Raw genomic sequence first — 14,550 nt, 5'->3', positions numbered from 1 at the left:
GGGACTTTCACGTTGAACTTTAAACTTCAGGTGATTCAGAGCTTTACTTTAGAGCTTCCATTGGACAGCTTCAGAGCTTTGAATTTCTCTTTGAGAGCACTTGGCTTTATCAGAGCATCAAAAAGACTTGCTTCTATCAGAGCTTGAAACTTCTTGTATTAGAACATAACTTGCTTCTGATCTTGAAACTTCTTGTATCAGAACATTAAGCTTGTTTGCTTCAACTCTTTAAGAGATTTCCTTCAGATACGCTTCTCCCCTTTTTGAGGTTGTCCAGAGTATCACATTCCTGCAAAACTATCAGAGACAAAAAACTTGCAATTTTTGTTAGGAATGTTGAGACTTAAGCCCAACAACTGATATTATAAATCAATTCAAATAGCACGTTTCTCCCCCTTTTTGTCATAACATCAAAAAGCATAAAATATTCAGATGAAAGACACACAGAGTGAAGAAAGAAAAATATATTTTCATTGATAATTAGAAGGGAAGAGTACAAGGCAAATGCAAAGCAAAACAGATGCAAGAAACAAGAAAAACAACTAAGACACAAGACTCATACTACGAATGGTTAAGCTTAGAGGCTAAGACTGCCAGAAGGTTCTTAATCTCAGCGGTGTCTTCAGCTTTCTTCTTGGAAGATTCTTCAATTCTCTGCATCCAAGTTCTGAATTCAGCATTGGTTTCATCTTGCTTGTCCAGACGACTAAACACTGAAACTTGATTCTGTTGGAGTTCCTTCAGAGTTTCCAAGACTGCAGAGGTTGAAGGGCCAGCAGAAGAAGCAAGAACAGCAGAAGCTGGAATCATTTGATTATCAGCAATAGGTTCCTCTTTAGCAGGAATCTCTTCAGCAAGTTCTTCTTCAGCAGGATACTCAATAACAGGGTACACCAAATCAGGATTCTCTTCCAGAGGATTCTTTCGGAACCAATCAAACAGTGTCTTAAAGTCTCCAGTCAGAACTGAAAACGGATAAGGAGTCCAGACAACCAGAGGCAAAGGATTATCCACTTCCATTTCATCAACAAAGGGAGCTTCTTCTAGAAGCTTCCAGTCAGAAATTGGATGATAGTACCTACCACTGCCAAACTCCAGAGCTAGTCCAGCAGGACTAGGAGCAGCAGCAAGATAATCCTTCTGGAGGGCCAGAAACTCTACTTGCACATCTTCAGAGAAAGCCTTCCAGAGCTTTCCAGCGGCCACATTATCTAGCCTTCCTATTCTGACCTTATATTTTAATATTTCAAAACGTATATCAACAGAAGGTTTAGGAGGGATGCTTCTAAGTAGGGTGATTGGAGATTCTGGGTTGGAAAGGGAATATGGTTCATAAATTCTATCAAACAATAAAGAGGTTTTTGACGAGGATGGTTGAAGAGAGGATTCAGCTTCATTGTCAGAGTCTAAGACTACGACAATAGGTGGGGATGAGGGATTCTGGGGGGTAGGTTTAAAGGGGCGATGGTTGCGAAAAAATGAATCAGAAGAAAATGATGATTCTGAAGAAGGGAGGGTGAAGTTGCAAAACACAGGAGTGTCAACAACTGGTTGGGGGTCAAAAGGTTGAGGTTGAGATTCAGAAGGTGGGGGTTGAGGTTGAGCAGAAGTGAAAAGGTTTTCATCTGGAAAGATGGTGTTTAGAGGTTTTGGGTCAAGAATGGGTTTAGAATCAAGAATAGGCTGTTTTCCTTTAGACTTGGAGAAAACAGAAGATGGAGATGGAGAGATTTGTTTGGTGGTTTTAGGGTTATTTTCTGGGGCTTTTTCCGGTGGAGATTCTGTTGATATAGGTTTAGAATTTAAAACAGGAACAAAAACAGGCTCAGAGATAGAAATACCTTAAGATTTTTTCTTCTTCCTCTGAGGCTGTGAAGGTCCGTCTCCAACAGACTTTCTCTTCTTCTCCTTCTTTTCTTCCTTCTGCTTCTTCTCTTCTTTCTGTTCTTGATTTTCTTCTTTCTGTTCTTGATTTTCTTCTTTCTGCTCTTCTTTCTTTTCCTTCTTGTCTTTTTCTCGTTATTCTTCTTTTTCTTCTTCTCTTTCTCTTTCTCTGGTACTTGATCAGCTGTAGTGGGAAGCACTTTGTTGCTTATCCACACAGGATCATACTCAGAGCCTTCCTTTCGGCATATTTCCAGATAGGTGAGGACAATGCTAGGATGCTCATTTTTGAAGAATATCTCAAAATCAGCTAGAGTAGGAGTCCTTCTGGTCAAGATCTCAGTGTCCACTCTGGGAGTAGCGGCAATGGTCTCTATTAAATTCATCTTCTTCAGAGTGTGATCATTCATAGTGCTTCCACTCATTGCATACATATCCTTAACAATTCCAGCTTTTACTAGATCACCAACCAATCTAGTTTCAACTAGTAATTAACCTTCCAAAAGGAATGATGTTCCTTCTGATCTTGGGAGTCTTCAATCTGGCTTGCTCTCTAGAGTCCCTCACATGATTCCACATATGGTTAAAATAATGAAAGGGAGATCCACTTTCTCACGGTTTCCAATACAATACAGAATGTACTGTTGGTCGTTATTGACGTAGTTAGGAGATACAGTTGCCTTTCTGTGGTAGATGCAACCCAGAAGGATTTTAGCCTAAATTCTGTAGGGATCCTTCAATTCCTTGATACTAGTAGACTCTTTTCCAGACTTGAAGATTTCTGCATAAACAGCGTCCCAATCTGTTCTTCCTATTATTGCTCCAGAAGCACCTTCACATCCTTCCAGACTTATCAATTAGGGATGGCAACGGGTCGGGTCGGGTGCGGGTTTCGCACTACTCAAACCCGCACCCGAAATCGACACCCGAACCCGAACCTAAACCCAAAGGGTGTTCGGGTGGAAAAATAACACCCACGTCCACACCCGTTGGGTTCGGGTTTTTTCACCCAAACCCGAACCCGCAATAAAATACATAAAATACATTTTTTTCTACAACTTTGCATAAAATATTTATATATAATATATATAATATATATAATATATATGTAATATATATATATATATATATATATATATATATATATATATCTATAAACGGGTGTGATTTCGGGTTTCGGGTGTGGGTTTCACACTATCCAAACCCGCACCGAAATATCGGGTGGCACCCGAACCCGAACCCAAACCCAATCAACTCGGGTTTTCACCCGTTGACTCGGGTTCGGGTGCGGGTGGGCCCCGTGGTTTGGGTCTTCTTGCCATCCCTGCTATCAATCTTCTGATGAGATTTTCTGTAATGGAGATCTTTTCGCCACAAACAAAGGACAGAATTTCTTTTGGCATTAACGAAGCATGAACCCAAAAATCTTTAACCAATTCTGGGTAAACTAGTCCACATAAACGGTAGAAGAATGGTTCCCAACCCTGAAATAACATGTTGTTCTTCAAATGAAGGTTGTGTTCCTATAGATTGTCAAAATTAACCATCATCTCACAAAGAACTTCTAATTCGTCCATAGGAATCAGACAAGTCTTTCGAGGAGAGAGAACGGTTTGTTGTTGCTGTTGTTCCTGTTGAGAAGACGAAGCATTTTTTAGATTTGATGAAGAAGCCATTGAAGAACACTTGAGATTTCTGGTTTTCTTAGTTTTAGGGTTTTTATGAAGACAAAAGAGGAGACAGAAATGCATAAAACGAATGATGATGAAGGAGTGAAAAGAGAGAAAATGAATATGATGTGAGTTTATATAGACACGGACTTGAAAAAGAATGCAATGAGATTCTGAATGCAAGCGGTTATAGAAAATGAATCAATCATATTTAATGTTGAGAGACGTTAGTGGAGATAACGTGAGATTTGAAAAGATATGCACAGTTACCTAGGGCGGCGTCTCATCAACTGCACGCATGCTTGTCCCTTTAGAATGAACACGTGGTCATCATCTGGAATAGCTGGTGACAGCTGTTTTGCTTTAACAAAAGTTCTGTATCATACTTAGACATATGAAACGTTAGAACTAACAGTTTTAGAATATTTAAATGAACATACATACACAGAACATCTGATGAGAAAATAAATAAGACAATATAAACTAATCCACATATTAGATTATCTCAACACCTTCATTCTGGGCATAAATCCATATTGATGTTCTTCAGAATGAACTTAAACCTATCTTCAGCAAGGGGTTTTGTAAAGATATCAGCCCATTGATGTTCTGTATCAACAAAGTTTAAAGAAAGAACACCCTTCTGAGCATAGTCCTTAATAAAGTGATGTTTAATCTCTATATGTTTAGCTTTATAATGTAAAATAGGATTCTTAGATAAACAAATAGCAGAAGTATTATCGCAGAATATAGGAATGTTACTCTCATATATCTGATAGTCTTCTAGCTGACTTTTCATCCAGAGCATTTGTGTACTTCATCCAGCAGCAGCTACATATTCTGCTTCTGTAGTGGAGAGTGCAATTGTTGCTTGCTTCTTGCTGTACCAGGAGATCAAGTTAATTCCCAGAAACTGACAGCTTCCATGAGTACTTTTCCTTTCAACTCTATCTCCAGCGTAATCAGCATCACAATATCCTACTAAGTTGTATTCTTCACATCTTCTATAGACTAAACCAACATTAGTAGTACCTTTCAGATACCTAAGAATTCTCTTAACAACAGTTAAGTGAGATTCTCTAGGATCTGATTGGAATCTAGCATATAAGCATACACTGAATAAAATATCAAGTTTAGAAGCAGTCAGATAGAGAAGAGAACCTATCATACCTCTGTTGATCTTCTGATCTACCTTCTTGCTTACCTTATTCTTACCTAATACGCAAGTTGGATGCATTAGGGTTTTTGCTTCTTTGCTTTCAGATAGATTGAACTTCTTCAGAAGCTCTTTGACATACTTAGTCTATGAACATAAGTTCCTTCAGAAGTTTGATTGATCTGAATGCCTAGGAAGTATTTGAGTTCTCCCATCATGCTCATCTCAAATTCTGCCTGCATAGACTTAGCAAACTCCTTTCCAAGTGTAGCATTAGATGTTCCAAAAATAATATCATCTACATAAATTTGACAAATAAGCACATCCTTTTTATAAGTTTTACAAAAGAGAGTTGTGTCTACTTTTCCTCTTGTGAAACCATTATCCAGAAGGAAAGAACTTAATCTTTCATACAAAGCTCTGGGAGCTTGCATCAAACCGTATAATGATTTCTTTAATTTAAAAACATGTTCTAGAGACTTAGAGTCTTCAAAACCAAGAGGTTGGTGAACATAAACTTCTTCATTTATATAACCATTTGAAAAGGCACTCTTAACATCCATCTGATACAGAGTGATGTTATTCTGAGTGGCAAAAGAAATTAATAAACTAATAGATTCTAACCTGGCCACTAGTGCAAAGGTTTCTGTATAATCAATACCTTCTTGCTGACTATATCCTTGAGCAACCAGTCTGGCTTTGTTTCTGATGACTTCACCTTTCTCACTCAGCTTGTTTCTGAAAACCCATTTTGTTCCAATGATATTGAATCCTTTAGGTCTTGGAATCAAATCCCAAACATCATTCCTTGTAAACTGATTTAACTCTTCTTGCATAGCAATTATCCAGTTAGCATCTTCTAGAGGTTGATCAACAGAAGTTGGCTCAATCAAAGATACTTAACCAAATTGACATTCTGCATTGTTCTTTAGGAATGCTCTTGTTCTGATGGGATCATCTTTCTTTCCAATAATAACATCTTCTGGATGAGTAGAATTGATTCTAGAAGATCTTCTGAGTGTTGGCTCTTCAGATATTCTGAGATTCTCTAAAGACGCTGCAACTTGATCTTCTGAATTATCCTTTCCCTTGGGTTCTTCATGATCTGAGTTAGCGATGTCTATATCTACAAAATTCTTAAACTGCTTTGGCTTTTCAATGCCAAGCTTATCATCAAATCTGATATTGATTGATTCCTCAACTATCAGAGTTTTAGTATTGTATACTCTGTAGCCCTTAGAGCGTTCAAAATATCCAAGAAGGAAACACTTGCGAGCTTTGGAATCAAACTTGTTCAGATGATCTTTAGTATTCAGAATATAACAAACACATCCAAAAGGATGGAAATATGAAATGTTGGGCTTTCTGTTCTTCCACAATTCATAAGGAGTCTTATTTAGAATAGGTCTTATGGAGATTCTATTCTGAATATAACAAGTTGTGTTAATTGCTTCTGCCCAGAAACGCTTAGCCATATTTGTCTCAATGATCTTGGTTCTGGCCATTTCTTGTAGAGTCCTATTCTTTCGTTCTACAACTCCATTTTGTTGTGGAGTTCTAGGACAAGAGAAATCATGGGAAATACCATTTTCTCTGAAATAAATTTCAAAGAATCTGTTCTCAAATTCACCACCATGATCACTTTTGACTTTTATGATTTTACATTCCTTTTCAGATTGAATCTGATTACAGAAGTCAAAGAACACAGAATGTGACTCATCCTTGTGTTTTAAGAACTTTACCCAAGTCCATCTGCTATAGTCTGAAGGATAGAGAAACACTTAGAAAGGGGGGTTTGAATAAGTGTGACTTTAAAAACTCTTAAGATAAAAACAAATAACACAGTTATTTTTATCCTAGTTCGTTGTTAACGAAACTACTCCAGTCCACCCCCTTAGAGTGATTTACCTCAACTGAGGATTTAATCCACTAATCAATCTTGATTACAATGGTTTTCCACTTAGATACCCTCTAAGTCTTCTAGAGTATTCTGATCACAACTTGATCACTCTAGGAATACACCACTTAGAAACTTCTAAGTCTTCTAGAGTCTACTGATCACAACTTGATCACTCTAGGAACCTTTTATAAATCAATGTAAAATAAATGTTTACAAGAGTATTCAAATGCTTCTTAAAAAGTTATAATCACAACTGTGATATTTCTCTTAAGTTCTAAGCTTAAATCTCACTAAGATATTACAAGTGAAGTGAGGTTGAAGATGAAGTTTGAGAGCTTTTGAATTTGACAGCGTTTTTGTATTTTTGCACAAGAGTTGTGTATTCAGCTTCTCATCAGAACTTCTATTTATAGGCGTTTAAGAAGATGACCATTGGGAGCATTTAATGCGTTGCGTGTTCCGTACAGCTCTGCATTTAATGTTTCAGTCTTTTGTCAACTACCTCGAGCCTTGCTTTTACTGCTTCTATTGACTTTGCCTTTTATAGCTTCTAACGTTCCTTTTGTCAGTCAGCGTAGCCTATCATCTTGTACTTGCTTCTGATCTGATATTTGCAGATACAACATTTGAATAATCAGACTCAAACAGCTTGGTGCAGAGCATCTTCTTGTCTTCTTACATTGAAGTGCTTTAGCGTGATACCATAAGAACTTCAATGCTTCCGCTTCTGATCTCATGTTCTTCTGATGCTTCATAGACCATGTTCTGATTCTGCTTGACCATCTTCGGATGTCTTGTGAGACCATGTTCTGATGTTGCATACTTGAACCTTCTGAGTCAGTGCTTCTGGCGCTGAATTGTGCGTACTCCTTATATAATTCCTGAAATGGAAAATGTAAAGGATCAGAGTACCACATTATCTTATACAAAATTCATATACATTGTTATCATCAAAACTAAGAACATTGATCAGAACAAATCTTGTTCTAACAATCTCCCCCTTTTTGATGATGACAAAAACATATATAATTGATATGAATTTGCAATCAGAATATCAGATGACAAAAGACAATTTCACAGATATAGCATAAGCATATAATCAGAGTGCGTGAATATGTCTCCCCCTGAGATTAACAATCTCCCCTAAAATAAATACTAGAAGAATTTATAAATAAAAGACTTCCCTGAGTATTTTCCATTTCGGTAGAGACGTTCACTTTGCCTAGAATCTTCAGAACATTCAGAGCTTCTGCTTCTAGCTTCCATAGGACAGCTTCATAGCTTTGAATTTCTTCTTGATTTATAGCATGCTTGATTGTTTCAGAACATTCTTGAATGTATCAGAGCATCATCAGAGCATCTTTACATCCTGAAATGTTTCAGAACAAACTAGATAAAAGTAATCAGAGCATGAATGATTCAGAGCATTCTTTAAAGAAAGAACATGTATCAGAGCAAACTTTGATAGATTCTTAAAGAAGAATAAGTATCAGAGCATATGAGAGAAGAAAATGTATCAGAGTATATTCTGCCACGAGAATATCAGAACATTCTTCTTGCTTCTGATCTTGAAGCTTCACAGTGCTAAGCTTGCTTCAATTTTCCAAGACATGCTTCTTTATAGAATTGCATTTCCTATGTATTTGCTTCTCATGTTGAGCTTTTTCAGAATATCTTCAATCCTGCAAAAAAATCTCAAAGACATAGAACTTGCAAATAATGTTAGGAATGTTGAGACTTAATCCCAGCAACTGATATAATAAACCAAATCAATTATCATGTTTCTCCCCCTTTTTGTCATAACATCAAAAAGCATTTAAAAAGATTCAGATGATAAAACAACATAAAGTGAAGAAGATAATGATTCCATTCATGTAGAATTAGTCAGAAGTACAAAGGGATAGAAGGCAGATGCAAGAAACAGATGCAAGAAACAAGAAAATAACTAAGACCAAACAGACTACAACTAGCCTAGCTTAGAAACTGTTCTGGATCGACCCAATCCAGTCAATTGGGCCATTCCCGCCTTCGGCCCAATACGTTTTAGAACGCACGTGGTGGTTTCCATCCGACCAGACTGGGCAAACATGCCAAGTAACCAACCACGAGGACCCCTCGTGCTCGGTAAACAACCAATCCACGCGTCTCCTAAATATCTGCCCTAAAAGGAGGCGTCCAATCCGTTCCAAAACATCCTATAAATAGCCCTCTACATACAAGGGCAAGGTAATCTTTTTCTTACCACTAAAACCCCATTACTTTGTTGTACCTTGTGGAATATATACTTACTTTGGCATCGGAGTGCCTTGCAGGTACAACACCTTTCTCTCCACATCTGTCATCCTGAACTTCAAGCCTTCATTGTTGCCGATCATCTGATCTGCTCGGTAAGATCAGTGGCGCCGTCTGTGGGAAACCTAGCTCCCCCGTTCCTCTTCTTGCACTTTCTTGATTCATTCTTACCTCCCGCAAGAACCTAGGAACCAAAGCTTTAATCAAACCATTACTCATGGCCGGCAATAACGAAGATTCCTCTTCCTTAGACGCTACAATACTCAAGAAGAACGACATCTTCATCGTCCCTCCCTCTAGAAACACCGTTCCTCGAGACGGTGTCACAGCGTCCCCGTCCCCTAAGGATCTTCAAGATGATCAATCTCATCGTTTCGAAGATACCAGCGGGAAGGACAACCATGAAGAAAGTCTGGGCAACCCCTTCCTCTCCAAAGGACAGCCTCCTCTAGACCAGACCATAAACGCTGTCCTAGCTGCTCTTGTCCAGACCAATGCGCTCTTGCAACAACAAAGTAACCGAATCGAGGCCCTCGAGCAGAAGCGTCGCTCAAGAACTCCCCCCGATCACAAAACTCGTTCTCGACATGAAATGATCACCAAGAAACGCCCACGTTCTCCTTCTCCTAGGGAGAAGGTGAATCCTTCTTCCAAGAAAGGGTCGAGCGAGCAGCGTCCCCGACACCGTTCACAGTCCCCTCGGCCAAGAAGGAAATCTAGATCACCTCCGGCCAAGCACAACGACAACCGGAGGCGACGCAGGCGTAGCCAGAGCCGATCTTTTTCTCCATCCACCAGCGACGACGAAGAGGAGCGCCATGGTCCTCTATCCCAGTCAATCTTAGAGGCTCCCTTGCCAACCGGTTTCGAAAAACCCCCTCCATTAGGGACCCATGACGGGACCACAGATCCGGATGAGCACATTGAGAACATTGACGCCCTTCTCGACTACAGAGGAGTGCCCGGCGCCATTAAATGCCGTTTATTCCCGGCCATCCTGCGAAAAGGAGCCATGACTTGGTATAAAAGTTTGCCAGACGAATCCATCACGTCATGGAGGGTCCTCGGAAAACTTTTTTCCAGACATTTCACGGCCTCCCGAAGACACCCAAAGTCAAAAGCCTCCTTGGAAGCCATTATCCAAGGAAAGGACGAGTCTCTACGGGCGTACATAGAAAGATTCAATAAAGAAGCCGTACAGGTATCCACCACTGCCCATATGAAGAAGTTCTTGCTCGAGCGCGGCCTCCGACCACACTCGGACTTCGCTAAAGCCGTCGGAATTAAAACACCAGCCACTCTTGACGAATTCTTCCTCAAAGCCCAAGCCTACATCCAATATGAGGAGAAAGAAGCCGCCCACGCCATCAGCAATTCCAGGCACGAAGAGAGCAATAAAAATGCACGCCAAGATGAGTCTCGCCGGGGAACTGACAAAAAGAAAGATGATAAAACTCGGGACCCCAAGGACTACAAAGCCCCTCCGGGGACATTCCGAGAGTACACCCCGCTGAACGCCTCAAGGGAGCGCATCTTGAACGAATGCGCAAACGCCAAGTTTTAGACGGGCAAGGTCCGATTCCCTAAGAGCATGCCCACCCGGCCAAACGTTGATAAATCGAAATTCTGCAGATTCCACAAAGGCCACGGGCACAACACCGAAGATTGCATCCATCTTAAGGATGCCATAGAGATATTAATCAGGGAGGGACATTTGAAACAGTATGCGAAGAAGCAGGAGGCCACTAGAGAAGCTAAACCAGTCACCGAGGAAAAGCCGACGGAAGATACGCCCGCCATGCAAGTGGCCATGAGCGTTACCAGGCCGGAAGATTTTTACCTCCCTGACTGGGCCAACGCAGCAACCACCTATTCCTCCTATAGCACATGGGAAAGGTTCCCGTCTACGATGGTTGTATCAGGCGGGGGTTTCAGCAAACTGACCGTCGGATCCGTGAAACGTAAGTTCGACGAGCTAATCTCGGCCAGCGCGAACGTAGCCTCGACCTTCGACCACGCCAAAGGCAGTCCCTCCTCAATATCTTTCTATAAAGAAGAGTTTCCCGGAGGAGCACCTAACGCGACCATCCCTCTCCTCATCCGAGCCCGGATGGCTAATTTTGACGTGCGACGCATATTGGTCAACCAGGGAAGTTCAGTGGACATCATGTACTCCCAATTGTTCAAAACATTGCAGCTGAACGACAGTCACCTTACATCATACGTAGGATTTGACTTACAAGGATTCAATGGCACAGTAACCAAGCCGTGGGGATTCGTGGAACTCATAGTTTCGATCGGGTCGGCAGAGACCACCAGGGCAGTGGAAGTCCAATTTCTGGTCATCGACTGCCCGTCAATATACCAGTGCATCCTTGGACGCCCCACTCTGGCCGAACTAATCGCGGTTCCCTCAACCGTACACCTCAAGCTCAAATACTATACGACCAAAGGACAAGTAGCGACACTCAACGACGACATCGAAGCAGCCAGGAGGTGTTTCGAAGCCTCCGCCAAAGGCCTGAGCACGATAAAGATACCGGCCCAAGAGAAGACAGCAACCAGCGCTACTTCAGAAACCAACAAATTTATGCTCCGCATCGACACTGTCGACCTCGACAGTCGTTTTTTGGGAGAACCCGAGCAGAGCATCAACTCGAACGTATCAGTAGGGATCCTCCGGCCAATTCCGGACTGAGACTTTGAGCTCTTAGCCCTCGGAGAAGATCCGGCCAGGGGAGTCAAGATCGGATCAGACCTTCCAGACCTGGCCAAAAGGCAACTCAAAGCTTGCCTCCATGAGAACACCGACCTATTCGCCTGGAGCGCTGCAGAAATGCCCGGACTTGACCCGGAAGTGGCTTGCCATCACCTGACCATCGACCTGACCTGCAAGGCCTTCGCTCAGAGGAAAAGAAAACAGTCACCGGAAAAACGGCTACGGCCGAACTAGCTGTAAAAGACCTCCTAGAGGCCAAGTTTATATCTGAGGCCAAGTACACTACTTGGTTCTCCAATGTTGTACTTGTTAAAAAATCAAATGGAAAATGGCGCATGTGCACTGACTACACTGATCTTAATAGGGCTTGCCCAAAAGATGCTTATCCTCTCCCTAACATAGATAAATTAGTCGATAATTCCGCTGGTTTTAAATTACTTTCATTCATGGACGCATATTCCGGATATAATCAAATACCCATGGCTAAAACTGATAAGAAATATACGGCCTTCATGACCGAATCGGGCAACTATTACTACAATGTAATGCCTTTCGGTCTGAAGAACGCTGGTGCGACATACCAGCGCATGATGAACAAAGTCTTTCAAGCAGAGATAGGTGATATGCTCGAAGTCTATATGGACGATATGATCGTCAAATCCCAACGGGAAACCGATCACGCCGCTCACCTTAAAAAGGTTTTCGAGCAAGCCCGAAAGTGTAAAATGAGATTCAATCCAGAAAAATGCACATTCGGCGTCCGCGCAGGAAAATTCCTCGGCTTCCACTTAACAGAAAGAGGAATCGAAGCCAATCCAGATAAGTGCAGGGCTTTCTCAGACTTGCCCACTCCAAATTCAAAAAAGTCAATCCAAACCTTGAACGACATGCTCATATCACTATCCAAATTCGTGGCCAAATCCGCGCAGCATGCCCTACCACTATTCAAACTCCTCCGCCAATAGACCACATTCAAATGGACGGAAGAGTGCGAACGCGCCCTCTCCCATCTCAAGCGGGCATTATCCAGCCCACCAGTTTTATCTAGACCAGAAGCTGGAGAAATCTTATACCTCTATCTCGCCGTAGCCACCGAGGCCGTTAGCGCGACCTTGATACGAGAAACCTCGGAAGGCCAGAAACCCATTTACTTCACAAGCAAAGCACTCCAGGGCCCCGAGATCAGATATCAACAGATTGAAAAGGTCGGACTCGCGTTAATAACCGCAGCCCGAAGACTCAGACACTATTTCCTAACACATACCATAGTCGTACGAACTGAGCAACCCGTAAAACAATTGCTTGCACGCTCTGACATGGCCGGGAGAATGCTCCGGTGGTCATTGGAACTTGCGGAGTTCGACATCAAATAGGAGGGAAGAAAAGCCCTTAAAGCACAGGTCTTGGCAGACTTCATAGCCGAAATGGCCTTCCCCGAAACAACAAACAACAACGCCCGATGGTGGACCTTATATGTGGACAGTGCTTCAAGATCAACCGGCAGCGGAGCGGGGATCATTCTTGAAAATGGAGAAGGCACCCTCATAGAGGTATCCCTTTCACTATCATTCCCGACATCCAACAACCAAGCAGAATACGAGGCCCTGCTAGCCGGGCTGTGTAACACCCCATAATTTCAGTTTATTAATTTAATTTGGATTTAAATTAAATAATTGGAATTTTAGTATTTTTATTTGGAATTATTTGGAAAATGGTGAAATATTGACATTTGGGCCTAGAGTGGTGATTAGCAGAAGAGGGGGTGTTGACTAAGCAAGCCCATTATAATATTTATTTTATTTTTCATAAAATAAGGAAATTGGAAAAAAAAAGAAGCAGAAGCAGTAGAAGCAGATTTTGGAAAAGGAGAACACGTGAAAGTGAGAAGAGCCAAAGGGGGAGAAGAACTTCGAGGATTCGACTCTGAGGTAAGGGGGGATTCTTCGGGTTAGTATTCCTTATGTGATTGTAGGTAGTATGATTGATTAGGATTGTTGTCTAGTTCAATCGTACGTGTCGGGTTTGAGAATTTTGTTAGGTTTTGATAATCTTGTATGAATTGACATGATTTTGTTGATACTTGTGATATATGATGTTAATACATGTCAATAACTTGTTTGAAATGTGTAATTGTGTGAAAAACAATGATAATTGTGTGTATGTTCGTATGTACCTGAAATTGGGGTATTGGGATATGGTAAATGCTGTCAAAATGGTGATTTTTGCTGTGCAGGTACGTAGGAACCGGTTCCCATGTGGGACGAACCGGTTCCCCCTTGTAAAAACAGAGAAATATGGGTTCTGGGTAGCTAGGAACCGGTTCCCATGTAGGGACAACCCGGTTCCCCATAGTAAAAACCAGAGACGAGATTTTGAAGCTGCCAGGAACCGGTTCCCACGTAGGGACAACCCCGTTCCTGCAGCACTTTTTCTAAAAATGTTTTATCTTTGAAAACTCATAACTTTTGATCCGAGTATCCGATTTATGTGCCGTTTTGGGCGTTGTGAAGCTAATGAGATGCTTTATCTGATGAATTGATAAAATGGACAATAGCCAACTTTACTTCTTAAACTCGATTTAATTATTAATGAATTGAAAGATAGTATATGTATATGTGCTTATATATATGACTATTGATGCATGTTCTGTATTGGTGATGGGATTGTGATATTCATTGGGTGATGTTGGTTTATAACATGTCGTAAATGAATACATGTTTTGTGATTATGTTGTTGGGTTGTTTTGATAATTGGTTACATTGTGTGCAATGATGTTAGATGTAACAATGTATGAACGTGGTGATGATTGATGATTTATGAATGTTAATATACTGTTAATATTAACATGTGAACTGTGGTGAATGTATGTGTGATATGTTTGTATGAATGCTAAGAATATATACATGCTTATTGGTGATGATTTGGTGAT

The 14,550-nt window shown here is 41.1% G+C and overlaps 1 protein-coding gene across 1 annotated transcript; it reads left to right on the top strand.

Annotated features, from left to right (window-relative positions):
- The first annotated feature begins 10,493 nt into the window (after nt 1–10,493).
- LOC131659191 (uncharacterized) lies at nt 10,494–11,600 on the top strand. Its single transcript, XM_058928416.1, has one exon. The coding sequence runs from the start codon at nt 10,494–10,496 to the stop codon at nt 11,598–11,600; it is 1,107 nt and encodes a 368-aa protein (XP_058784399.1).
- Nucleotides 11,601–14,550: the final 2,950 nt, after the last annotated feature.

The sequence above is a fragment of the Vicia villosa genome, linkage group LG3 (assembly GCF_029867415.1).
Source record: "Vicia villosa cultivar HV-30 ecotype Madison, WI linkage group LG3, Vvil1.0, whole genome shotgun sequence".
Lineage (NCBI taxonomy): Eukaryota > Viridiplantae > Streptophyta > Magnoliopsida > Fabales > Fabaceae > Vicia > Vicia villosa.
Note: the sequence above shows the minus strand (reverse complement) of the source record. Positions and strands in the feature narration are given on the sequence as shown.